Source organism: Salmo salar, chromosome 06, assembly GCF_965601325.2.
Source record: "Salmo salar chromosome 06, fSalSal1, whole genome shotgun sequence".
NCBI classification, from domain to species: domain Eukaryota; kingdom Metazoa; phylum Chordata; class Actinopteri; order Salmoniformes; family Salmonidae; genus Salmo; species Salmo salar.
Window position 1 is genome coordinate 19429601 of NC_138296.1, and position 25607 is coordinate 19455207.

A 25607-nucleotide genomic window follows, 5' to 3' on the forward strand; every position below is an offset into this window, starting at 1 on the left:
TGCCTCTGGTCAGCAGAGAGAGCGAGATAGAGAGAAGAGAGAACATGGGCCAGACAGACAGACAGACAGAGACGAAGAGAGAGAGAAAGGGATGGGCAGGGGAACTAGTCTGTTTAATTGGACAGTTTTAAACGTAGCTTCAGTAGAGCATCAACAGAGGGGAGCCTGGTACCTCTTGAAAGATGCACGGACAAGGTTCACGGGACAGGACATTTTGGGTTACAACCAGGTGCTGGCTGGGTCTAGTGTGTGTATACAGTGTCTTATCCACTTGACCAGTGATGCCCTCGCCTATAAAGCACTGAGGTGATACACCAGCCCAGAGGCGATAGAGAAACGCACACTCACACAGAGTACATTTACAGAGCAAGGTGTCGTCCTGCACACAAATCTGACAGGACAGCACAATACAGCTAGAAGCAGCAGAATGTCAGGCTACAGGACAGTACATATCTAGAACAGGCTAAAGACAAGCCTGGAAGACAGGCTGGGTTAGGATGGTTAGAGGGGCCTATGGGAGGGGATCCTTGATCTGTGAAGATGGAAGGCCTTAGTTGTCCCTTTGTTTGGGCTGGATAGAGCAGCCAGCCAGCAACAGCCATGCTGACAGAAAGCTATGCCCCATCAGACCGCTCTTTGCTTAGGAGGGGAGTGTGGCTGGGTCTGGGAGGTATGGTGTGAGGGGAGAGATAGGGAGGGAAGGCTTGGGTAGCGGCCAGAAACTAAGCCTGTCAGCTCACAACAACCCACACAGATAATCTGCCTGGACTCCGTTTGGGCGGGGTGAGTGAGATGTGGTGGGGACCCATCATAGATGGAGGGATCTGAGAGGGAGAGAGGGAACAAATGAGAGAAGAAAGTATGGGAGACGAGAGAAAATGAATGTGTCATCTTGACAGAAATACATTCACTCAGTCCCTCATCCTGTTCTCCACAGGCCACAACTGCTTTCTCTCTCCCTCTCTTACTTTATTTTTCATCAAAGAATAAGACAAGTATGGGGTGGGTGAGGGGGGAAACTGTTCCTCTGATCATGCAAGAGGATTTATTGCATAAAAAAAAAAATTGGATGGGCTCTGCCGCCTTTCGCTCGTTGTCGCAACCCTTTCTCCTAAAATCAAAGGAACCACTGACTTCTTGAAAGCTGCCAACACTGAAACACTGTCATTACCCCCCCTTTCTTGTCTTTCATTATGCCGTCTGCCATTTCCACTTATCTCAGGTTATTGGCTGTGGGTTAACATTTCAGGAAGATTCCCTAAAGTGGAAATGGTTCAGTGTTGCACTGTTTCTAGGCCTATCTGCTGATAGCCAAGTCGTGTTCATTAGGTACCAAACGGATGAAAACGGACAGAAACAGGGATTACCGTTTTCAGAGGTTGCCTGTTTCTTTGCGGTTCCTCACCCACCTGTCTATAGTTTTTGGAACAGGGCCATGTTCATTACGGCACACAATGTAAAACATTTGATAACATTTTGCAAAAGGAAACAAAAATTAGCATCTCTTATTGGTCTAGTTCAGGTAGTCCCGCCCTGTCTGTTTTCTTCCGTTTGGTGTCCAATGAACATGACCCCCCCCTGATAAATATCATTGAAACAGGTCTGGTTTTCACCTTTTAGTTCCAAGATACATGGGAACATAAATAACCATGACCAGTGATGGGGAAATAACACAAATCAATAAAGTTACATATCACAATAGTATACAGATACTTTGACGAAGTATTGATTTGTACTTTAAAAAAATGTATTGCTTGGTACGGCTGGCTAGCGATAGTCGACTGTACTGGCGCCAAAACTGCAGTGTATTTCATCCTATAGCTTGTTCTCCATCTTTTATAATGGTAAACCAACATGTTTTCAGCGCTATTATTTACCTGACTGATCAACTCATTTTCTCATGCCTCTCATCTCTCTGCAGCAGACATAGTGAGCAATATGTTTGGAACACCAAAGCAATAAATATAGAATCGTGACAATTGTGAGAATCGCAATACATATAGCATCGGCACCAAAGTACCATGATGATATTGTATCGCGGAGGTCCCTGGCAATTGCCAGCCCTAACCATGACCTTCATGAATATTCAGTCCCATCTCAGCCTCCTCCTGACCTTCATTAGCCATTCGTAAACTATCAATTCTAAATCCATCCATAGGTGGGTGAGGAAGAGCAAAGAGCCAGACAGCCAACCACTGAAAGCAGGGGCAGGCTTCCACAATATGCTAGTTGACAGTTGTCCTCCTTCACGCTCTTCATTTACTTTACCAGTAACTGTTTAAGTGGTAGAATTACTTCCAGACTGATGCAGTTAGATGCTGCAATCTTCTGGGAAACAACCTTCAATTATTAAGAGCGAAAACATTACTTAACAGTCTGATGCACACACTCAAAACACACTTTGGGCTGTGGCATATATATACACAAACAAGCATGCATGTAGACACACACTGTGGCACAGACAGATGCGTATACACACTAAAAACACAGAAGACAGAGGAAATTAGAAAAACTGGATAGCACCCAGTTCCTTCTTTAGCCAACTAAAAGTGGAAGTGCTTGTAACAATTTAGTAATACAAGGAAATACAGTACGGTTAGTACGGTACAAAGCCATCCAACCACAGTAGAATTCTGCCGGAAGGCACCATGGCATGGGCCAATCCAAAACAGGCCACTAACTGACAGACTTGTCAATCAAACGCCCCGGCTAAAGAAGGAAAGGAGAGAGACAGGGAGAGATGGGGCGAGAGAGATGGGGACGGGGCGAGAGAGATGGGGACGGGGCGAGAGAGATGGGGATATGTAGAGAGAGAGATGGGGATATGTAGAGACAGAGATGGGGATATGTAGAGACAGAGATGGGGATATGTAGAGACAGAGATGGGGATATGTAGAGACAGAGATGGGGATATGTAGAGACAGAGATGGGGATATGTAGCGAGTGAGAGAGATGGGGATATGTAGCGAGTGAGAGAGATGGGGATATGTAGCGAGTGAGAGAGATGGGGATATGTAGCGAGTGAGAGAGATGGGGATATGTAGCGAGTGAGAGAGATGGGGATATGTAGCGAGTGAGAGAGATGGGGATATGTAGCGAGTGAGAGAGATGGGGATATGTAGCGAGTGAGAGAGATGGGGATATGTAGCGAGAGAGAGAGATGGGGATATGTAGCGAGAGAGAGAGATGGGGATGAGCGAGAGAGAGAGATGGGGATGAGCGAGAGAGAGAGATGGGGATGAGCGAGAGAGAGAGATGGGGATGAGCGAGAGAGAGAGATGGGGATGAGCGAGAGAGAGAGATGGGGATGAGCGAGAGAGAGAGATGGGGATGAGCGAGAGAGAGAGATGGGGATGAGCGAGAGAGATGGGGATGAGCGAGAGAGATGGGGATGAGCGAGAGAGATGGGGATGAGCGAGAGAGATGGGGATGAGGCGAGAGAGATGGGGATGAGCGAGAGAGATGGGGATGAGGCGAGAGAGATGGGGATGAGGCGAGAGAGATGGGGATGAGGCGAGAGAGATGGGGATGAGGCGAGAGAGATGGGGATGAGGCGAGAGAGATGGGGATGAGGCGAGAGAGATGGGGATGAGGCGAGAGAGATGGGGATGAGGCGAGAGAGATGGGGATGAGGCGAGAGAGATGGGGATGAGCGAGAGAGAAATAGGCCTAAAGAGAGAAGAGTGCGAGAGAGGACACAGAAGAATCAAAGAGAGAATGGATAGAAACAGAGGAGATCGACCAGGTAGACGTATAAAAAAATGAAATATGTATTGTCACATACACCAGATAGGTACAGTGACGTGTTATTTTACAGTGTAGGCCATAGTAGGTCAAAACCCCTTGAGGAAATTAGGATTAAGTGCCTTGCTCAAGCGCAAATCTATTTTTCACCTTGTCGGGTCGGGTATTCGAACCTGCGACCTTTCGGTTACTGGCCCAACGCTCTAACCGCTAGGCCACTGTCGTTTAGCTCTCATTAGCAAAGTCAAGGATGGAAGTGTTCCGTCTTTTTGTTTTTTCCTGCTCTTCTTCCCCTAATGGCCAATCTTTTATGCATAGCTTAACTGGCTTTAAAATGTACTGTCCACGGGGAATATAGTGTGCCTGATTCTTTCTGAGGCACCATATGATGACACTGCGATCTAACAGACTGGGAACAGTGGTACGGTGTCTGTTTACCAAGAGGACACTAGTGGTCACATTATCCATAGCCGTTCCTGTTCATCCGGCTCTGGGGAAGCAGATAAATGGCTTCATTGCCAAAATCTCAAATGATTCCTTTAATATGGAGATAATTCGTTTTTTTCTGTATAGTGATAATTTGGGGGATGGAAAATAAACAGGTAGAGAGCATACAAAAAAAAATAATGAACTACACTGAACAAAAATATAAGTGCAACAGTTCATATAAGGAAATCTTAATTGAAATAAATAAATTAAGCACTAATCTATGGGTTTCACATAACTGGGAATACAGATATGCATCAGTTGGTCACATACCTTTTTTTAAGTTAAGGGCATGGATCAGAAAACCAGTCAGTATCTGGTGTGACCACCATTTGCCTCATGAAGGGCGTCATCTCCTTCACATAGAGTTGATCAGGCTGTTGCTTGTGACCTGTGGAATGTTCCCCCACTCCTCTTTAATAGCTGTGTGAAGTTTCTGGATATTGGCAGGAACTGGAACACGCCGTCGTACCTGTCAATCCAGAGCATCCCAAACATTCTCAATGGGTGACATGTCTGGTGAGTATGAAGGCCATGGAAGACATTTTCTGCTTCCAGGAATTGTGTACAGATCCTTGCAACATGGGGCTGTGCATCATGCTGAAACATGAGGTGATGGCGGCAGATGAATGGCAGGACAAGGGGTCTCAGAATCTTGTCACGGTATCTCTGTGCATTCAAATTGCCATTGATAAAATTAAATTGTGTTTGTTGTCCATTGCTTATGCCTGCCCAACACCATAACCCCACTGCCACCATGGAGCACTCTGTTCACAACGTTGGCATCAGAAAACCGCTTGCCCACACGACGCCATCTGCCTGGTACAGTTGAAACCAGGACTCATTCATGAAGTGCACACTTCCCCAGTGGCCATCGAAGGTGAACATTTGCCCACTAAAGTCGGTTACGACACCGAACTGCTGTCAGGTGAAGACCCTGGTGAGGACAACGAGCACAGCACACATATGAGCTTCACTGTGATGGTTTCTGACAGCTTGTGCAGAAATTATTCTGTTGTGCAAACAGTTTCATCAGATGTCCAGGTGGCTGGTCTCAGATGATCCTGCAGATGCAAAAGCCAGATGTGGCGGTCCTGGGCTAGTGTAGTTACACATGGTCTGCGGTTGTGAGGCTGGTTGGACGTACTGCCAAATTCTCGAAAACATTGGATGCGGCTTATGGTAGAGAAATTAACATTCAATTCTCTGGCAACAGCTCTGGTGGACATTGCTGCAGTCAGCATGACAATTGCACACTACCTCAAAACATGAGACATCTGTGGCATTGTGTTGTGTGACAAAACTGCACATTTTAGAGTGGCCTTTTATTGTCCCCAGCACAAGGGGCACCTGTGATCATGCTGTTTAATCAGCTTCTTGATATGCCACACCTGTCAAGTGGATGGAGTATCTTGGCAAAGGAGAAATGCTCACTAACAGGGATGTAAACAAACTTGTACACAATGTTTGAGAGAAATAAGCAGTGTGTGTGTACAGCCGCAGAATTCTATGGCACGTTATTTAATTGTCAGCCATTGTTGCCATTAATGCTAATTAGTGCTAGTTTGACCACCAGAGGGCATCTTTGAGAAGCATTTGATAGTCTTCAATATTGGCTGTACTAGAGAATTTAAACCCTTTTTGTGTAAGAACGTAGTATATGGGATTGATTAAAATAAATTTGGCTGAATTAATTTGATTAATATTATGGTGTTTCTATTCCCCCAAAAAACTCAAGGTTTCCGTTAGGAAAATATGGCACTGTACAACCTGACGGTCAGGAGTAGGCTACAGTACTAAGAGCATAACATTTCCACACCCCAATTGTAGTCTAACCATGAGACATTCTTACTAATTAGTAAATAAAGCCAGTTTGTTATATAGAATTATTTATTTCTGTTTTAGAGGGAGAGAAACCAAAAGCCCACTGTCGCTTCATGGGTCTCCCAGTCACGGCTGGCATGGGTATCGAACCAGCATCTGTAGCAACGCAGTTTGCACAGCGATGCAGTGTCTTAGACTGCTGTGCCACTCGGGAGGCCCCATCCACAAAGTTTTAATGCTGATCAACTGTCTTGCACAAAGTAACTATTGTCCTGCTAATAGCCCATATTGGCACAACGTGACCGGTCGGGAGTAGGCTACAGTACTGCAGTAAGAACAAAATAATCCTAATATTTCCACACCCTATTTGTAGTCTAACCAATACCCAAACAGAGAAAATAAAATTAATTTTGAAAGAGTATTTTCCAGTAAGCATAATCAGTGCTCTAACTCCCCCTTGCGCTGGTCTGGAACAGTGACACAGTGATGCAGGGTACCGTACTAAACCACAAATTACCTCAAAGTCCCGCAGCATAACCTCCAAACTTTTAGTTGAGTAACCACTGTATGGAACATTTCTGGGATCTTTTATTTCAGCTAATGAAACATGGGTCCAACAACCTTACATGTTGCGTTTATATTTTTTGTTCAGTGTATATATACATTTTTAAATAACACCATATTTGAGAACTAACAATCAAATAAAAGCTAGAAAGTCAGGGAGAATCGAGGGCAGATGGGCAGACGCCCATTCATTATGTTATAATGTTTGAGCAGAGGTACAATAGCCATGGCAACATGCATAGAACTGCAGGACATGTTTTCTAAGCTCAAGGGTAAACTGTGTACAATTGCAGAAAAGTTGCTTTACAACAGCAACCTTTTCTCTATGCCACCAAGATACTTGTACAGCTTTCTACAGTTTACACTTCCACTGAACTGTGGGGGTCAAAATACTCACTGTCCACCAAATCTATTCATTTAAAAAGTATTACATTCACCTAATAAGAGGTGATTTTATTTTTACGACACCATTCATACAAATCTAACTATAGCCTATACTGGTGGTGTTTCCTACACCATATACACTACATAGTGTGCTAATGTTTTACCAGAGCCATATTATCCCTGGACCAACAGCGCACAAAAGGGAGCCATTTGGGACACAGCTGTTGAGCCTGTATGCAGAGCAGGTGACAGAGGTTCTGTGAAAGTTCCCGTCATGTATCGACTGGGAATTGATTTGACCGATTGGGGATGATGACCGATTTCACAGAGCGAAACAGAGGAAGAGACAGAGCGAAACAGAGGAAGAGACAGAGCGAAACAGAGGAAGAGACAGAGCGAAACAGAGAAACAGACAGAGAACAGAGGAAGAGACAGAGGAAGAGACAGAGGAACAGACAGAGAAACAGACAGAGGAAGAGACAGAGAAACAGACAGAGAAACAGACAGAGAAACAGACAGAGAAACAGACAGAGAAACAGACAGAGAAACAGACAGAGAAACAGACAGAGAAACAGACAGAGAAACAGACAGAGCGAAACAGACAGAGAAACAGACAGAGAAACAGACAGAGCGAAACAGACAGAGGAAGAGACAGAGCGAACAGACAGAGGAAGAGACAGAGCGAAACAGAGGAAGAGACAGAGCGAAACAGAGGAAGAGACAGAGCGAAACAGAGGAAGAGACAGAGCGAAACAGAGGAAGAGAGAGAGAAACAGAGAGAGAGAAACAGAGGAAGAGACAGAGAAACAGAGGAAGAGACAGAGCGAAACAGAGAAAGAGACAGAGCGAAACAGAGGAAGAGACAGAGCGAAACAGAGAGAGAGAAACAGAGGAAGAGACAGAGCGAAACAGAGAGAGAGAAACAGAGCGAAACAGAGGAAGAGACAGAGCGAAACAGAGGAAGAGACAGAGCGAAACAGAGGAAGAGACAGAGCGAAACAGAGGAAGAGACAGAGCGAAACAGAGGAAGAGACAGAGCGAAACAGAGGAAGAGACAGAGCGAAACAGAGGAAGAGACAGAGCGAAACAGAGGAAGAGACAGAGCGAAACAGAGGAAGAGACAGAGCGAAACAGAGGAAGAGACAGAGCGAAACAGAGGAAGAGACAGAGCGAAACAGGGGAAGAGACAGAGCGAAACAGGGGAAGAGACAGAGCGAAACAGGGGAAGAGACAGAGCGAAACAGGGGAAGAGACAGAGCGAAACAGGGGAAGAGACAGAGCGAAACAGGGGAAGAGACAGAGCGAAACAGGGGAAGAGACAGAGCGAAACAGGGGAAGAGACAGAGCGAAACAGGGGAAGAGACAGAGCGAAACAGGGGAAGAGACAGAGCGAAACAGGGGAAGAGACAGAGCGAAACAGGGGAAGAGACAGAGCGAAACAGGGGAAGAGACAGAGCGAAACAGGGGAAGAGACAGAGCGAAACAGGGGAAGAGACAGAGCGAAACAGGGGAAGAGACAGAGCGAAACAGGGGAAGAGACAGAGCGAAACAGGGGAAGAGACAGAGCGAAACAGGGGAAGAGACAGAGCGAAACAGGGGAAGAGACAGAGCGAAACAGGGGAAGAGACAGAGCGAAACAGGGGAAGAGACAGAGCGAAACAGGGGAAGAGACAGAGCGAAACAGGGGAAGAGACAGAGCGAAACAGGGGAAGAGACAGAGCGAAACAGGGGAAGAGACAGAGCGAAACAGGGGAAGAGACAGAGCGAAACAGGGGAAGAGACAGAGCGAAACAGGGGAAGAGACAGAGCGAAACAGAGGAAGAGACAGAGCGAAACAGAGGAAGAGACAGAGAGAAACAGAGGAAGAGACAGAGCGAAACAGAGGAAGAGACAGAGCGAAACAGAGGAAGAGACAGAGCGAAACAGAGGAAGAGACAGAGCGAAACAGAGGAAGAGACAGAGCGAAACAGAGGAAGAGAGAGAGAGAAACAGAGGAAGAGAGAGAGAAACAGAGGAAGAGACAGAGAGAAACAGAGGAAGAGACAGAGCGAAACAGAGGAAGAGACAGAGCGAAACAGAGGAAGAGACAGAGCGAAACAGAGGAAGAGACAGAGAAACAGACAGAGAGAAACAGAGGAAGAGAGAGAGCAACAGAGGAAGAGAGAGAGCAACAGAGGAAGAGAGAGAGCAACAGAGGAAGAGAGAGAGCGAACAGAGGAAGAGAGAGAGCAACAGAGGAAGAGCAGAGAGCAACAGAGGAAGAGAGAGAGCAACAGAGGAAGAGACAGAGCGAAACAGAGGAAGAGACAGAGAGAAACAGAGGAAGAGACAGAGCGAAACAGAGGAAGAGACAGAGCGAAACAGAGGAAGAGACAGAGCGAAACAGAGGAAGAGACAGAGCGAAACAGGGGAAGAGACAGAGCGAAACAGAGGAAGAGACAGAGCGAAACAGGGGAAGAGACAGAGCGAAACAGGGGAAGAGACAGAGCGAAACAGGGGAAGAGACAGAGCGAAACAGGGGAAGAGACAGAGCGAAACAGGGGAAGAGACAGAGCGAAACAGGGGAAGAGACAGAGCGAAACAGGGGAAGAGACAGAGCGAAACAGGGGAAGAGACAGAGCGAAACAGGGGAAGAGACAGAGCGAAACAGGGGAAGAGACAGAGCGAAACAGGGGAAGAGACAGAGCGAAACAGGGGAAGAGACAGAGCGAAACAGAGGAAGAGACAGAGCGAAACAGAGGAAGAGACAGAGAGAAACAGAGGAAGAGACAGAGCGAAACAGAGGAAGAGACAGAGCGAAACAGAGGAAGAGACAGAGCGAAACAGAGGAAGAGACAGAGAAACAGACAGAGAGAAACAGAGGAAGAGAGAGAGAAACAGAGGAAGAGCAGAGCGAAACAGAGGAAGAGACAGAGCGAAACAGAGGAAGAGACAGAGCGAAACAGAGGAAGAGACAGAGAGAAACAGAGGAAGAGACAGAGAGAAACAGAGGAAGAGACAGAGAGAAACAGAGGAAGAGACAGAGCGAAACAGAGGAAGAGACAGAGCGAAACAGAGGAAGAGAGAGAGAGAAACAGAGTGAAGAGCAGAGAGAAACAGAGGAAGAGAGAGAGAAACAGAGGAAGAGACAGAGAAACAGAGGAAGAGACAGAGAGAAACAGAGGAAGAGACAGAGAGAAACAGAGGAAGAGACAGAGAGAAACAGAGGAAGAGACAGAGAGAAACAGAGGAAGAGACAGAGAGAAACAGAGGAAGAGACAGAGAGAAACAGAGGAAGAGACAGAGAGAAACAGAGGAAGAGACAGAGAGAAACAGAGGAAGAGACAGAGCGAAACAGAGGAAGAGACAGAGCGAAACAGAGGAAGAGACAGAGCGAAACAGAGGAAGAGACAGAGCGAAACAGAGGAAGAGACAGAGCGAAACAGAGGAAGAGACAGAGCGAAACAGAGGAAGAGAGAGAGAGAAACAGAGTAAGAGAGAGAGAGAAACAGAGGAAGAGACAGAGCGAAACAGAGGAAGAGACAGAGCGAAACAGAGGAAGAGACAGAGCGAAACAGAGGAAGAGACAGAGCGAAACAGAGGAAGAGACAGAGCGAAACAGAGGAAGAGACAGAGCGAAACAGAGGAAGAGACAGAGCGAAACAGAGGAGAGAGACAGAGAAACAGACAGAGAGAAACAGAGGAAGAGAGAGAGAAACAGAGGAAGAGAGAGCGAAACAGAGGAAGAGACAGAGCGAAACAGAGGAAGAGACAGAGAGAAACAGAGGAAGAGACAGAGCGAAACAGAGGAAGAGACAGAGCGAAACAGAGGAAGAGACAGAGCGAAACAGAGGAAGAGACAGAGCGAAACAGAGGAAGAGACAGAGCGAAACAGAGGAAGAGACAGAGCGAAACAGAGGAAGAGACAGAGCGAAACAGAGGAAGAGACAGAGCGAAACAGAGGAAGAGACAGAGAGAAACAGAGGAAGAGACAGAGCGAAACAGAGGAAGAGACAGAGCGAAACAGAGGAAGAGACAGAGCGAAACAGAGGAAGAGACAGAGCGAAACAGAGGAAGAGACAGAGAGAAACAGAGGAAGAGACAGAGAGAAACAGAGGAAGAGACAGAGCGAAACAGAGGAAGAGACAGAGAGAAACAGAGGAAGAGACAGAGAGAAACAGAGCCACTACCACTCAAGAGCGCACATATGTTCCCTTTCCTGCTCTGAGTGACAACGTCCCCCAATGTCCCGGTGCTGCTAAGCATCTCTGCAAGCAGCAAACACGGCCACTATGTGTTAGCGTCAACGAGGCCAAGGCCAACCATAAGGAGAAAGGTTCTGGTGCAGAGGTAGAGACAGTGGATTCCTTTCCTCAGTGATGGTTCTCCTTTCACCTGCCTATGCTAACATTGACACAAAACAAACACAGACACAAACTTCATAATGAAAAATACTGTGACAGGTCAAATGAAGAAGGCCATCTTTATCTCCTAACGTATTGACTGCAGGAACATAGAATCTAAAAAAGTATTAAATATTCAAATGTATTAAATAAAAACTCCAAAAGAAATAGTTTCAACAAAATTGACAGTATTGAAAGAGCATGCTGAGCTATTTCCAAATGTTTTATTTAACATTTATTTAACCTTTATTTAACGAGCCAAGTCAGTTAAGAACAAATTCTTATTTTCTGTTCTGCCCCTATTTTTCAGGGGCAGAACAGATTTTTACCTTGTCAGCTCTGGGATTCGATCTAGCAACCTTCCGGTTACTTGTCCAATGCGCTAACCACTAGGCTACCTGCCGCTCCAAATACCCCGGTATACTTCCCAAGCCTAACCTGAGCAGCTGGAGATAATCTTTTCTCCTGCCTTCACTGCCTCCATCTCCCAGTCATTCTGCATCAGTAATCCCAGCCAGTGTGTGTGTGTGTGTGTGTGTGTGTGTGTGTGTGTGTGTGTGTGTGTGTGTGTTAAGCAGCCAGTCGGGCTCAGCAGGCGAGCCAGATGTACCTTGAAACAGGTGTTAGACAGCTGTTTAACAGAAAAAAAGACTTGTCCCAGTCCTAATCCCAGACAGACACATACCCCCGAGCTACAGCTGCGGCACGAGACAGATAGGGGAGATAAGTAGTAGCCTTCACCTGTTGTTAGGGCTATCATTTGTCACGGTTGAGTTTGGACAGTGGAGATTGTAGATTGTAGAACTAGCTGTAACTATGGCGGGTTGATCAGATAAAACACATTGTCACTATATAATATACCGGTATCTGAATAAATCTTGTTCCCCCCCTGTTATTTTACCAGGTAAGTTCACTGAGAACACATTCTCATTTACAGCACTGACCTTGGGAATAGTTACAGGGAAGGGGGGGGGGGGTGAATGAGCCAATTGGAAGCTGGGGATGATTAGGTGGACATGATTGTATGAGGGCCAGATTGGGAATTTTGCCAGGACACCAGAGTTAACACCCCTACTCTTACAATAGGTGCCATGGGATCTGTAGTGACCACAGAGAGTCAGGAAACCCGTTTAAAGTCCCATCCGACGTACAGCTCCCTACACAGGGCAATGTCCCCAATCACTGCCCAGGGGCATCGGAATATAATATTTTTTATTAGACCAGAGGAAAGCACGCCTCCTACTGAAGCACTCAAAAACAGTCATTACTTCTCCAGTGCTTGGACATCCTAACCTGAATGCTCATTTCATTGTGTACATGGATCCAAGTCAAACAGGACTTGGAGCAGTCTTGGCACAACAAACAGGACTTGGAACAGAAGAAGTTCATGCCTATGCAAGTCGCACCCTTAATTCAGCTGAGAGGAATTATTCAACGACTGAAAGGGAGTGCCTCGCAGTAGTCTGGGCTTTGGAGAAATGGAGCTACTACTTGGAGGCGAAGGTCTTCACCATTGGGGGTTCTGGCATCAGGCAAGACCAACAGCCGTCTTATTTGCTGGTCTATCAGACTGCAGAAGTTTGACTTCATCATTGAGTATCGCAAAGGAAAACTGAACGTTGTACCAGATGCCCTTTCTCGGATTACAGAGACTGCCAATGTTTGTCCTCCCTTGTGCAGCACTTACACTACCACTAAGTGTCTAGATGATTCCTTTCCTCTGGATGATGAGTGTATGGAGAGCACAGCAGAAGGATGCTGCCATCATGGCGATCCACAAGAGTCTGCCTGAAGAAGACTCGAAGAGTCGCTTCAATGATAAATTCAGCATAATTCAGGATAAAGTGTATCTAAAAACTCCAAGAAGAGATGGAATACACAGCACCCATTACCGTGTCTTCATTCCCTCTACATTGAGTGACCAGATTATCCAAGTTTATCATGCCAATCCCATGAGTGGCCATCTTGGAGTTTTTTAGACTTACCGAAGATAACAAGAAGTAGTTTACTGGCCAGGCATGTGGGTTGATACCCGGAATTTTGTACAGCAGTGTGAAGTCTGCTAGAAATACAAACCAGACATTGGCAGACCTGCCGGGAAAATGCAGCAGACTGTGGTGAACCATCCAAATGAAATGTTGGGAATTTATCTCATGGGACCTTTTGCTCCCAGCCGGGGGACGCGGAATGAATTTTTATTGGTGGTAGTGAACTACTACACATACTGGGTGGAGTTGTTTCCCCTCCGCAAAGCCAAAGCTTCTGCTAAGGGAAATCTTGACCAGATTTGGGATTCCAGACCAAATCCTCTCTGACCGAGGTCCGCAGTTCATATCAGGAATCTACAAAGAGCTCTGTGCCTACTGGGGTGGAATTGCCAAGTTGACCACAAGCCTACCATCCTCAGACCAACCTGACCGAGAGGGTAAACCAAACCCTGGAGGGGATGATTGCTTCATTTGTGGGGGATCAGCACACAAGGTGGGATCAGCATCTTCCTGAATTTCACATTGCACTGAACTCTGCCGTGCAGGAGACTTCTGGGGTCACTCCCGCCGAACTCCACCTGGGAAGACCACTAAAAGGTCCGATTGACAGAGTCTTACAAAGCTCCAATGTTTCACCCGACTGCCCAGCGTTTGATGCTGTCCAACACCACCAGACCTTGCTAGCCAGAGTGGAGGCCAGCAAAGTCAAAGCCAAACAACGACAGCTCAAACTATGACAAACATAGATGAGACGTGTGTTTCCCACCCAAGTCTCATGTCTGGGTACGTTCACATCATCTGTCAAAGGCGTCTAAGAAGTTCACTGCCAAGGTAGCTTCGAGATGGAAAGGTCCATACCATGTGGTGCAGCAGTTGGGACCAGTGAACTACTTGGTCTGTTTGGAGGACACTCGGGAAGATGACAGGACAGTGCATGTTGTTGACCTAAAGCCCTGCTACCCTACTGCAGAAGAGCTGGATCCCAGGCAAAAGCAACACCTGCAGGACCTCTTCGTGGAGGACTCTGATGATGAGGACTTCACTGTCTTTTTGTAGCAGGAACATGAACCTGTCAAAGCCTGCATCCTCTCTGTTTATACAGGCTTTGTTTCTTCTTGGGGGGAGTAGTGTGGCGAAATCCTGCACGGAGCCTTCACCGTGCACTGCCACTAACTTCTATGGGCTACGTGGTACGCTAGTGGGATTCTACGTGGGACGCCACCTGCGGGACACAGCCAGTGAAATATCAGGGTGGCAAATTCAAAACAACAAAATGTCATAATTCAAATTTCTCAAACATACAACTATTTTACACCATTTTAAAGATACACCTCTCCTTAAGAGCGCATCAGCAGTAAGGAAGGAGGAAATAAAGACAGCTCTTTCAGCTCTCTGGGGAGGAGCTCTTGGTTGGCGCGACAGTTTGTTTGTGTGTGCTATGCTGCAGAAGTTTTGTTTATTTTCAGCGTGTGTAGTTTATAAAGTATTTAACTCAATCATCGGTGTGACCGCTCTAGGTCGTGGTTGTTATCGTTTGGGACCGCGCCGGTTACGGATCGCATGGATTAGTAGCAACATTGTTGCGAAGCTTTGACATACAAACCAACAAACCATCGGACGGTCAGACAGTACACCGGCACGCCTGAAGACCACAGCTAAGATCTCTCTTGTTCTCTTTCTCTTCCCTCTATCGTTCCAGTGCTTTACCCTGCAACAGACTTTCTGTTTTTCAAATGCACTTCCCATTGAAGTTCATTAGAGCTGGACTATTATTGCCCTGCCAGAAGTATTTGGGTGGACATTTTAGTTAAAAGGGAGGTTGCTTGCAAGTTGTGTATTGTTATTTAAACTGTATTGAGGCGGGGTGTACTAATGACATGTGACCGAGAAGATTGTGGCATTTTTAAGGCCTTTGTTGTGTCTATGAACACCCCCCACATTCATACCCTCTGCACTCCTCCACTGGAAGATAATACAGATTATTGCAAATCTTCTGTTGATGACTGGGTTCTTTCTTGTATGAAGTTGCTGTTCAATTGCTCTGCCATTATTATTATTATTATTTATTGTAGGAGGTATTCTTGGTGGGGTTACCCCTGTGTTGTGGGTTTTATAGGGTGTGTATTCTCTTTTCTCTCCACTGGCTATCTGGTAAACAGGCTACACTCTAGGCAGTCTCTTCTGCTGATGTGTGTGGGTCTGGTAGTGGTACTCTCTATTCTACTCTTTTCCTTTCGGCATGGTTAATACCTGCCTGGCACCCCAACAAAATCTCTCTTTACCCCTCTCTAATAAATACTGCTACAACCGTTCAGAATCGTAACGTCACACGGCCTTCAAACCCATCGATGTGCGTGCATCATTTTCGTGACGTTGTCAGCCAGCCAGGCTAATATTTCAGCCTAGAAAAATAATGTCCACCGCACAGCTTTTTTCAAGGGAAGTAGCCTACGCTTCATGGTTCCTAGTGGGGCAGCAAAACGACAGAAATAGGCTACACAATTCATATGCACGACCATGACTGTGTGCAGTGAAGATGGCTTAGAATCCACCAGCCCTCAGGCTGTCGCCTCGGGGGGTGTCGTGCTCAGCAGGCTGTTATAAGCTGGGTGAACAGAGCAGAGAGGCTGAGGGCACCGACTGACTGACTGCCTGGACCGTGAGTGACAGGACAAACCATCTGCTGATAACCACATTACTGATAAAACCATGAAAACCATTAGTGGAAAACATTGATGAAATGTTATAGGAATGAACAGCCTTATAACGTTACGGCTGCTGCTGGATCCATACAGTGGTGGTAACCCATTAACAGCAGTGATGGAGAAGGAAAAGTAGCGCGTCTGAATCCCACCACGAGCAGCGTTACATTACCTTGATGCTCTTGGATGGAGAGCTTCCATTGAGAAACAGATGACAGCCATGGTCTAGGCCTGGTAACTCGGCCTGATAACTAGGCCTGCACCCATTCCCTCCAACTCTAGCTATCCCAAACAGACAGCCATCTTGGACGAGAGAGAGCCCATAGAACTGGGGAGGTAGAAATGACATAAATTATGAAGATAGATGAGATGTGACTGTGGAGGTGCTTTAAAAATAAAATATGGTGGGAACTAAGGCAGGAGGTGCTTATAAGAGTATTCTCTCACAGGAGGTTAATATTTGTTAATGTAGCTTTATTTTTCAGTTGCACAGACTGAGGGTCGTCTCCTGACTGATACTGTAGTGTAGCCTACTCCATCTTCAACTTCTACACAGATAGACGGAGAGCAATGGATGTTTGTGTAGGTACTGAGATGGTTTACAATTGTGATTCCTCATCCGCTGATGTGATAGTTTCAAGGCAGGAGGTATCTATTCACAATACCAAGGCCAGGGACACAATGTCAGTGACCTTTTCCCTGTTATATCAGCCACCCTATTATTCATTACACTGAGTGGCAGTGGTATGTTACCTACACATTAAAGACACACAGTATGAGCGACGTTATAGGAGTCTCTTTGTCCTAAAACCTGGTCAGGAAATATCCTTCCTGTATACTGGAGGCAACATTACTGCTGACAGACCGGGACGCAGACCAAAGAGATTGGGGCTGGGCTAGGAGTGAGAGAAAGAGACTTGAGGGATCCACAACAAAGTACAAAGAAGGAGGAACATAACTGGGCAACTATCCAGGCCGATAAAGCTGGAAAATATGACGTATGCCAAGCCATATGGTAAAAGGAAGTTCCTGTGAATTACTTCATTAAATATAACTTTGCCTTGAAGATATTCAGCCTTTATAGACAGAGGTAAGAGTAAAAAACGTGGGGGATTTGACCTTAAACCCAGCGTCCACATTCAGGTTCCAGCTCTGCAGCTGAGGGACCTTTAAACCCTCAGGTCACCAACACATTTGCCTACCTTTGTTGCTTTGTCCTGTTTGCACAACAGGCGGCTACATAGTTCCACGAATCGTGATGATGAAACAACAGAAACAGTCACCAGTGTTTGGTTGGGGCAAAGCAGTGCTGACAAATGGAGAACAGTGCAGCTTTAAAAAATGTACTCGACAAACGTGGGTTCAAATACTATTTGATAGTCTTTTGAAATTATTTCTATCTGTGCTTGATTGAGCTTGCCTGGCTTAATGTACCAAAAGAATTGTCCCAAAAAGCTAAACCCAGCCTATTTGGCACTCTAGGCAGGCTTGCGCAAACACTCAAAGTATTTGAAAGATTTCAAATAGTATTTGAACCCAGGACTGCAGAGAAAGGCGACTTCATTCCGATAATGAATGTGAATTCCTGTAACTGTCTGCTAGAGGTCGACCGATTAATCGGAATGGCCGATTAATTAGGGCCGATTTCAAGTTTTCATAACAATCGGTAACCGGTATTTTTGCCCACCGATTTGCCGATTTCTTTTATTTATTTTTTTTATTAAAAAAAAAATATATATATATATTTTTTTACACCTTTATTTAACTAGGCAAGTCAGATTAAGAACACATTCTTATTTTCAATGATAGCCTAGGAACGGGGGTTAACTGCTTTGTTCAGGGGGGATTCGGGGAATCGTTTTTGCAACCTTCTGATTACTAGTCCAATGCTCTAACCACCTGCCTTACATTGCACTCCACGAGGAGCCTGTTACGCGAGAGCAGCAAGAAGCCAAGGTAAGTTGCTAGCTAGCATTAAACTTATCTTATAAAAAACGATCAATCTTAACATAATCACTTGTTAACTACACATGGTTGATGATATTACTACTTTATCTAACGTGTCCTGCGTTGCATATAATCGATGCGGTGCCTGTTCATTTCTCATCAAATCACAGCCTACTTCGACAAATGGGTGATGATTTAACAAGCGCATTTGCGAAAAAAGCAGTCGTTGCACCATTGTACCCAACCATAAACATCAATGCCTTTCTTTAAAATCAATACACAAGTATATATTTTTAAACCTGCATATTTAGTTAATATTGCCTGCTAACATGAAATTGTGTCACTGCTCTTGCGTTCATTGCCTGGCTCGTTGTGAACTAATTTGCCAGAATTTTACGTAATTATGACATACCATTGAAGGTTGTGCAATGTAACAGGAATATTTAGACTTAGGGATGCCACCCGTTAGATAAAATACGGACCGGTTCTGTATTTCACTGAAAGAAAAAAAAGTTTTGTTTTCGAGATGATAGTTTCCGGATTCGACCATATTAATGACCTAAGGCTCGTGTTTCTGTGTGTTATTATGTTATAATTAAGTCTATGATTTGATAGAGTAGTCTGACTGAGCGATGGTAGGCAGCAGCAGGCTCGTAAGCATTCATTCAAAATAGCACTTTCGTGCGTTTTGCCAGCAGCCCTTTGCAATGCATTGCGCTGTTTATGACTTCAAGCCTATCAACTCCCAAGATTAGGCTGGTGTAACCCATGTGAAATGGCTAGCTAGTTGGCCGGGTGCGCGCTAATAGTGTTTCAAACGTCACTCGCTCTGAGATTTGGAGTAGTTGTTTCCCCTTCCTCTACGTGGGTAACGCTGCTTCGACGGTGGCTGTTGTCAATGTGTTCCTGGTTCGAGCCCAGGTAGGAGCGAGGAGAGGGACGGAAGCTATATTGCTACACTGGCAATACTAAAGTGCCTATAAGAACATCCAATAGTCAAAGGTATATGAAATACAAATCGTAGAGAGAAATAGTCCTATAATTCCTATAATAACTACAACCTAAAACTTCTTACCTGGGAATATTGAAGACTCATGTTAAAAGGAACCACCAGCTTTCATATGTTCTCATGTTCTGAGCAAGGAACTTAAATGTTAGCTTTTTTACATGGCAAATATTGCACTTTTACTTTCTTCTCCAACACTTTGTTTTTGCATTATTTAAACCAAATTGAACATGTTTCATTATTTATTTGAGGCTAAATTGATTTTATTGATGTATTATATTAAGTTAAAATAAGTGTTCATTCAGTATTGTTGTAATTGTCATTATTACAAATAAATACTATTTATTTATATTTATTTATTTTTTATTCTTTTTTTAAATTATTATATTATTATTTTTTTAATCAGCCGATTAATCAGTATCGGCCTTTTCTGGTCCTCCAATAATTGGTATCGGTGTTGAAAAATCATAATCGGTCGACCTCTACTGCCTGCACACAATAACTGAGTTGACCTGATTGATGCTCTGGGCAAACTCAGTAGTGACTGGGAGTGAGTGCCAAAAGCTAATAGCTTCTTTCATACCCACAGAGAAGCCAGCAGACCCTCACTGGGGCTGAATAATAAGGACATCGAGACAACATAACAATGTCCACAACTACCTATCAGGGTTGAGGGGAGGACGGCTCATAATAATGGCTGGAACGGAGCCAATGGAATGGCATCAAACACATCAAAAACTTTGTGTTTGAAGTATTAGATACCATTCCACGTATTTTGCTCCAATCATTACCATGGGCCTGTCCTCCCCAATTAAGGTGCCACCAACCTCCTGTGGTGTTCAATAGGCACAAAACGGAGTGAAACAGGGAAGTACTATCAGAACTTGTCCAATAAGAAAAGCTTTTTTTCATTTTCCGTTAGAAAACATTTTGCTTTGGTGTGCCCTAGTGAACAGGACCCTGGTAAAGAAATAAGCCCACTGCTCAACGTCCATAGTCTCCATTCAAACACCTAACGAAGCTGATTACCTGCCTTGAATAGAGAGAGCTTCGACTTAGCATAGCCCTTGGGGTTGGAACACACACAGAGTTTCAGATATGCTGCAATTGGGACCAAGTGGGCTCTAAACACCCAGCCGGCCCAGGCGCAGCAATCCCATTTCAACATGCTCCTCCTGGGGCTTTAGGGAGTTAGCTGCAGAGTTGTGGTTACTGGTGGTTACCTCTGGGAGTGTCGATCGTAGCTGTGAGCAGTGTGCACACAGTGAGGCTTCAGAGGATGCGCTCGGTTAATTAATTTGAAAAGAGAGGGCTCTGAGACTGAGGGGCGAAAAGCAAAGTTAATCATGATGATGTACTACTATACAGGAGAGGACCGAGAGAGGGAGGGAGAGAGAGAGCCCGGACAAGAGAGGGAGGGAGAGAGAGGGGAGGGAGGGAGAGGGGAGGGAGAGAGGGGAGGGAGGGAGGGGGAGAGAGGGGAGGGAGGGAGAGAGAGGGGAGGGAGGGAGAGAGAGAGGAGGGAGGGAGAGAGAGCCTGGACAAGAGAGGGAGGGAGAGAGAGGGGAGGGAGGGAGAGAGAGGGGAGGGAGGGAGAGAGAGGGGAGGGAGGGAGAGAGAGGGGAGGGAGAGAGGGGAGGGAGGGAGGGGGAGAGAGGGGAGGGAGGGGGAGAGAGGGGAGGGAGGGAGAGAGAGGGGAGGGAGGGAGAGAGAGCCTGGACAAGAGAGGGAGGGAGAGAGAGGGGAGGGAGGGAGGGAGGGAGAGAGAGGGGAGGGAGGGAGGGAGGGAGAGAGAGGGGAGGGAGGGAGAGAGAGGGGAGGGAGGGAGAGAGAGAGAGGGGAGGGAGGGAGAGAGAGAGAGGGGAGGGAGGGAGAGAGAGAGAGGGGGGGGAAGCAGAGTCTGAAAGGAGTGTCTTAACAACCATCAAGTTCTAGTGAACTGCTGTAGCGCTGTACAAAGGGTCATCGACCCTCTGGCGACATCTGTTTGTTCTAGAGACAGACCCGTGTCTGTCATCGTACAGTACTCATCGTGTCTCACCAAATATAGTAGTTGAGCTAAAGCTTTAGCAGTTAGAAACACATCAAGTGTTGCAGGACAATGTGCTAGGCTATCAACCATCCAGATAGATGATAGCATTTCTGTCAGAGGAGGCTGGTGGGGGGAGCTTTAGAAGGACGGGCTCATTGTGTTAGCTTGAATGGAATCAATGGAATGAAGTCAAACATGTTACCATGTGTTTTGCACCATTCCAGCCATTACAATGAGCCCATCCTATAGCTCTTCCCACCAGCCTCCACTGCTATCCATCTGCAGCAGGGTTTTCCTAACTCAGTCCTGGGTAATGAACGGCCATAGCACTAGTATGAAGGACATGTGTGGGAAAGTAAAAAGGGGAGAAAGCAAGCCAGCATTTGGTTTACTGTACCCACTCTACTCATGTTAGTGCAAGGAGGAAGGAGAAGTTTGTCGACTCACCAATGGTGTCCATCTCACATCATTCTGAAGCACCTAGTTCAACAACAACGAAATAAAACATGTAAGGTGTGTTGTGACTGCCAGTGGAAAACAAAAACATAGGTTGTAGTCAAAAGCAATCAAACCATTCATTCAGTAGAGGACACTGACAACATGAAAGCTTTGAGGGACAAACAGGACTGAAAATCAAAAACAAAAGGTTGACATTTAGGCTAGCTAGCCTAATATTTGCTAAAATTGGGGAAAGAAAGAATTGCTATCAGTAGCCTATAGGGTCGGGATATTTTGAGACAAAATGACTGAATTGAGATGCCAAGAACCTCGTTTATAGTTATATGGCAAGTCATTTGGGGGGGAAGCGCAGATGGTCGACCGAAATTGTTTAGTGTGCGGGGCTTGCGCCTTGCTGGCCTGAATGAGGGGTGGGAGGGAGCATGCTTCACTGAACAATGCACAAGTGGGCTGTTGCTAGTGACAATAGGTGGATCTGGTCAAAATAGCAAACCACATTCACATAAATAAATTATGTAACGTAAGGACACAGTCACGTTGGCATGCAAAAATATTGTATCATTTTAAGAAAGGGGTTCAATAGCTAGCTACAGTAAAACTTCAGTTGATACCCTACAATAAATGATTTGCTGATGAGCTAGATTCTTGGTAACGTTAGCTAGTCAACCAGCAACACCGGGCTAGATGTCAACTAGCGCTCTAACTAGCTACATAGCTAAATGACCACAACCTACGCTAGCTATATACTAGTTATCTAAACACGGAGTGAGTTTCTTGCGTCATCATTGTTGGCGTTTATTTTCCTGCAGTAACACACCGTATCAAGCTAGTTAATTTAACTGGCAGTGATGATCAAGTCTAGACTGATGTTAGTTAGCTATTGTAGGACAACGTTAGTTCTGCTGTGTCAATTAGCCAGCTAGACATGATCTAATGACTGAATGATGCAATGTAGTTCCTATGATGAGATTGATGTGCTTTGAATATTCCCAGGTAGTATGATGATGGGGTAACGTTATGCCCTGCGTTTCCACAGTCACAACGAACGAGCTGTGGTGTACTAGCTAGCGCAATGTGTCTGCATTAAACCACCAGACTCTAACAGTGTAACGTTACGTGGGTGTACATTTGTGTGCTTGAAACTGTGTGGGGCGTTTTATACATAAGGTAAGCCCTTCTGTCTGTGCGTAGTTTATATTCCGTTTTTGCTTCAGTTTCTGGCAATGGCATTCCTGTTTTACCTTTCGTCTCCTGGTTTCAGCACTCCCGCTCCAAACAAAGCATTGATATATGACTCGTAGGTTTTGCCTCCAATTGTCCACCTTATAAGCGTTCACATGTGAGCACCCGGCTGGACTCATGACTGAAACAACATTCAGTTTTGTATTTTAAATGATGAAACGTCCTAGAATCGAGAATAAGCTAACTAGCTAGCGCGTGCTTGCTGTCCAGTACAGAAGCTAGCTGTGGTTTCCGTTTGGAAATGGGACAGCCGCGACAATACCCAAAATCAGATTCGGCATCTGACAAATACGTCCTTTGTTGACATTTTTGTACAGTTATCCGTCTTCGTGAATCTGTTGACGTCTCAGACTGACAGTTGCCTTTATCCTCATGTCAAACACTTCCACTCATGATTTATTTTTCTAATGGTATGTTGTGCGTCGAGCCCGCCCAAAGCGAAACATGATTAGAGGATACAAAGAGAGGTGACTTCATATGTTGGCTGAAGAGTGCGCTGGTGCGTTGTTTCCCGTTGAAGTCACGCCCCTTTGCAGTAAGAATAGGATTCTGATTGGTGAAAAAATATGTCCTTTCATAAAGTAGGCGGACTCACTGGTCTAAAATAACCAATAGGCCTAGATAAAATCAAACCTGGGTCGCCTACTGGTTTTGTCAAATTGTCAGAAAATAGTTTCATTTAATTGACAATACCAAGTACTGCCCTTTCAACTGGACTACAGCGGTCGCCTGCCTCTGTACTAGTTAGAGGCCCTCATACGATGAAAATGGATAATATAAATTCATTTTTATTATCAAATCAAAATCAAATCAAATCAAATGTATTTATATAGCCCTTCGTACATCAGCTGATATCTCAAAGTGCTGTACAGAAACCCAGCCTAAAACCCCAAACAGCAAGCAAAGCATGTGAAAGAAGCACGGTGGCTAGGAAAAACTCCCTAGGAAAATGTACTGAACCACATGGTCAGACAATAACGCATATATTCTGCACCAGTTGTACTATTTTGTGTGCAAGTCTATTTCAGAATCTGTGAACAGAGGCTATCACTTACTGCATTATCTATAAGATGCTGACATCTACTGGTTAAAAAGTATATTGCACATTGACATATGTGTCACTTTCTGGTTGTGTCAGAGTTGTAATTTAATTGACAGCACGAAGTACTGCCCTCACCTGTCTGCCTGTGCTGTCGTAGTGCGATGCCCTCTCCTCATTCGATGAAAATGAATCAAAGAAATATAATTTGCTGATACACTAAAGGAAGCCTACACTGTTAAGACACCTGTTCAAGACGGTTGAGGAAGGTAAGCTGTTAGCAGCACACTGTTCACTGGTGTTCGAACGAAAACCCGTTGTAGGTGTTATGATACACATAATGGAAACACCCAAAGTGGTTCTTCAGCCTGAATATTGGCCTTCTTAATAGAGGGATGTCTAAACACTTTTGGGGGAATAAAAATGATTTACAACTTAAATAATGATTGATGATCATTTGTCATTAATATTATACAACTTATTGTAGGCTATTACAGTTCACATATTCATTTACAGTGACTCGTTTTAGAAATTCACTGAGATAGAAAAAAAGAGCTGTCATATTTTCCCACAATTTGCTGAAATATGCCCAGTGCAGTCAAATATGTAATAATCCTATGATATATATATATATATATATATATATATATATATATATATATATATATATATATATATATATATATATATATATATATATATATATATTCCACAGTATGAGGTTGGAATTATATTGTGAAATTGTGAAAATGATGATGATGCCCTTTTAGTGTAAGAGCTGTTTAAAAAGACTGCCTGAAATTTCAGCCTGTTGCAGACAGTTTCAAACCTCTCAGCCAGTAACAGACAGTTTACAGGATACATATCCCTCCCATTTGGCTCGTCCAATTAGACCCCTCACTCAGACCATTCCCAGACAGTCTTGCTTGAGAAATTGCTGTTTGCTGGGAAGCTATTTTGTTTATTTTTTACAATTTTATTTGAAAACAATGGTAATGTACATAATAGTTATCCAGAAATGATTTGATATTGAGATAAAAAAAAAAACAGCTGTACACGAAAATGCATGCACTCACTACTGTAAGTAGGGTAGCTCTCTAGGAACAGGGTTGGAATTCCATCGTTATTCCATTTCTTTTTAATTAAACAGCTTTTCTCGTCAGCATGCAAGACTAAATAGTGCTAAGGCAGCCCATCGGATTTCCCAACACTCCTGACAGCTTTTCTCACCCCAATGTTAGGCGTCACATTTTCATGGAATCCAATGGGCTTCTTTGTGCTATAGCTAGCCTAGCAAGCTGAGGTAAAAGGCAGTTTATTTAAAAACGAGTAGTATTTCAATGTTCTCGATTTCCCATATTGGATAATGGTATAATATAGAGTAGAGAGACACCTTCCATCCCTTGATTGAGGTGTGTTTTCTAGCTGTATCACTGTGATGCATAGCATTCTTTTCTATTTGAAGGAGAAGGTATTGAACCTCAAGTCGAAACCATTACGGCTATATGCACCACTAGAGTCTACCTTAATGTTAATACTGTCTGTATGTGTTGTTGATTGATACCATACAGCCCCAATTCATCTATTGGCTGGCTTTGCATTCTCAAAAAGGCGGATTAGTTTTTGGAAATGTACATTACACCGACTTCTTCTGACCCCACTATACCACTGGACAAAAATAATATTATCAAGCTAATTATAGGAAATAGTTGAGTTAAAATAAGTGAATACTTTTGCTAGATATTAATAAAAATGTTTAACAATCGGGTTCGATCCAGGGCTGTGTCGCAACCGGCCGCGACTTGGAA

The 25607-nt window shown here is 44.8% G+C and overlaps 1 protein-coding gene across 3 annotated transcripts in view; it reads right to left on the minus strand.

The window, feature by feature from the left end:
* The window catches only part of LOC106606419 (ubiquitin carboxyl-terminal hydrolase 22), a 101282-nt gene extending 78063 nt beyond the window's left edge, over window positions 1-23219 (minus strand). For 2 of the 3 annotated variants that reach the window (XM_045719857.2, XM_045719855.2), the window contains exons 1-2: window positions 22760-23219; window positions 21507-21539 (exon numbers count right to left, since the gene is read on the minus strand). In XM_045719857.2, the coding sequence (XP_045575813.1) occupies window positions 21507-21539; window positions 22760-22879 (153 nt within the window). In that variant the 5' untranslated portion in view covers window positions 22880-23219. The remainder of the gene's footprint in view (window positions 1-21506; window positions 21540-22759) is intronic. The other variant, XM_045719856.2, reaches the window with a different exon arrangement.
* Between the last annotated feature and the right edge of the window lie 2388 nt (window positions 23220-25607).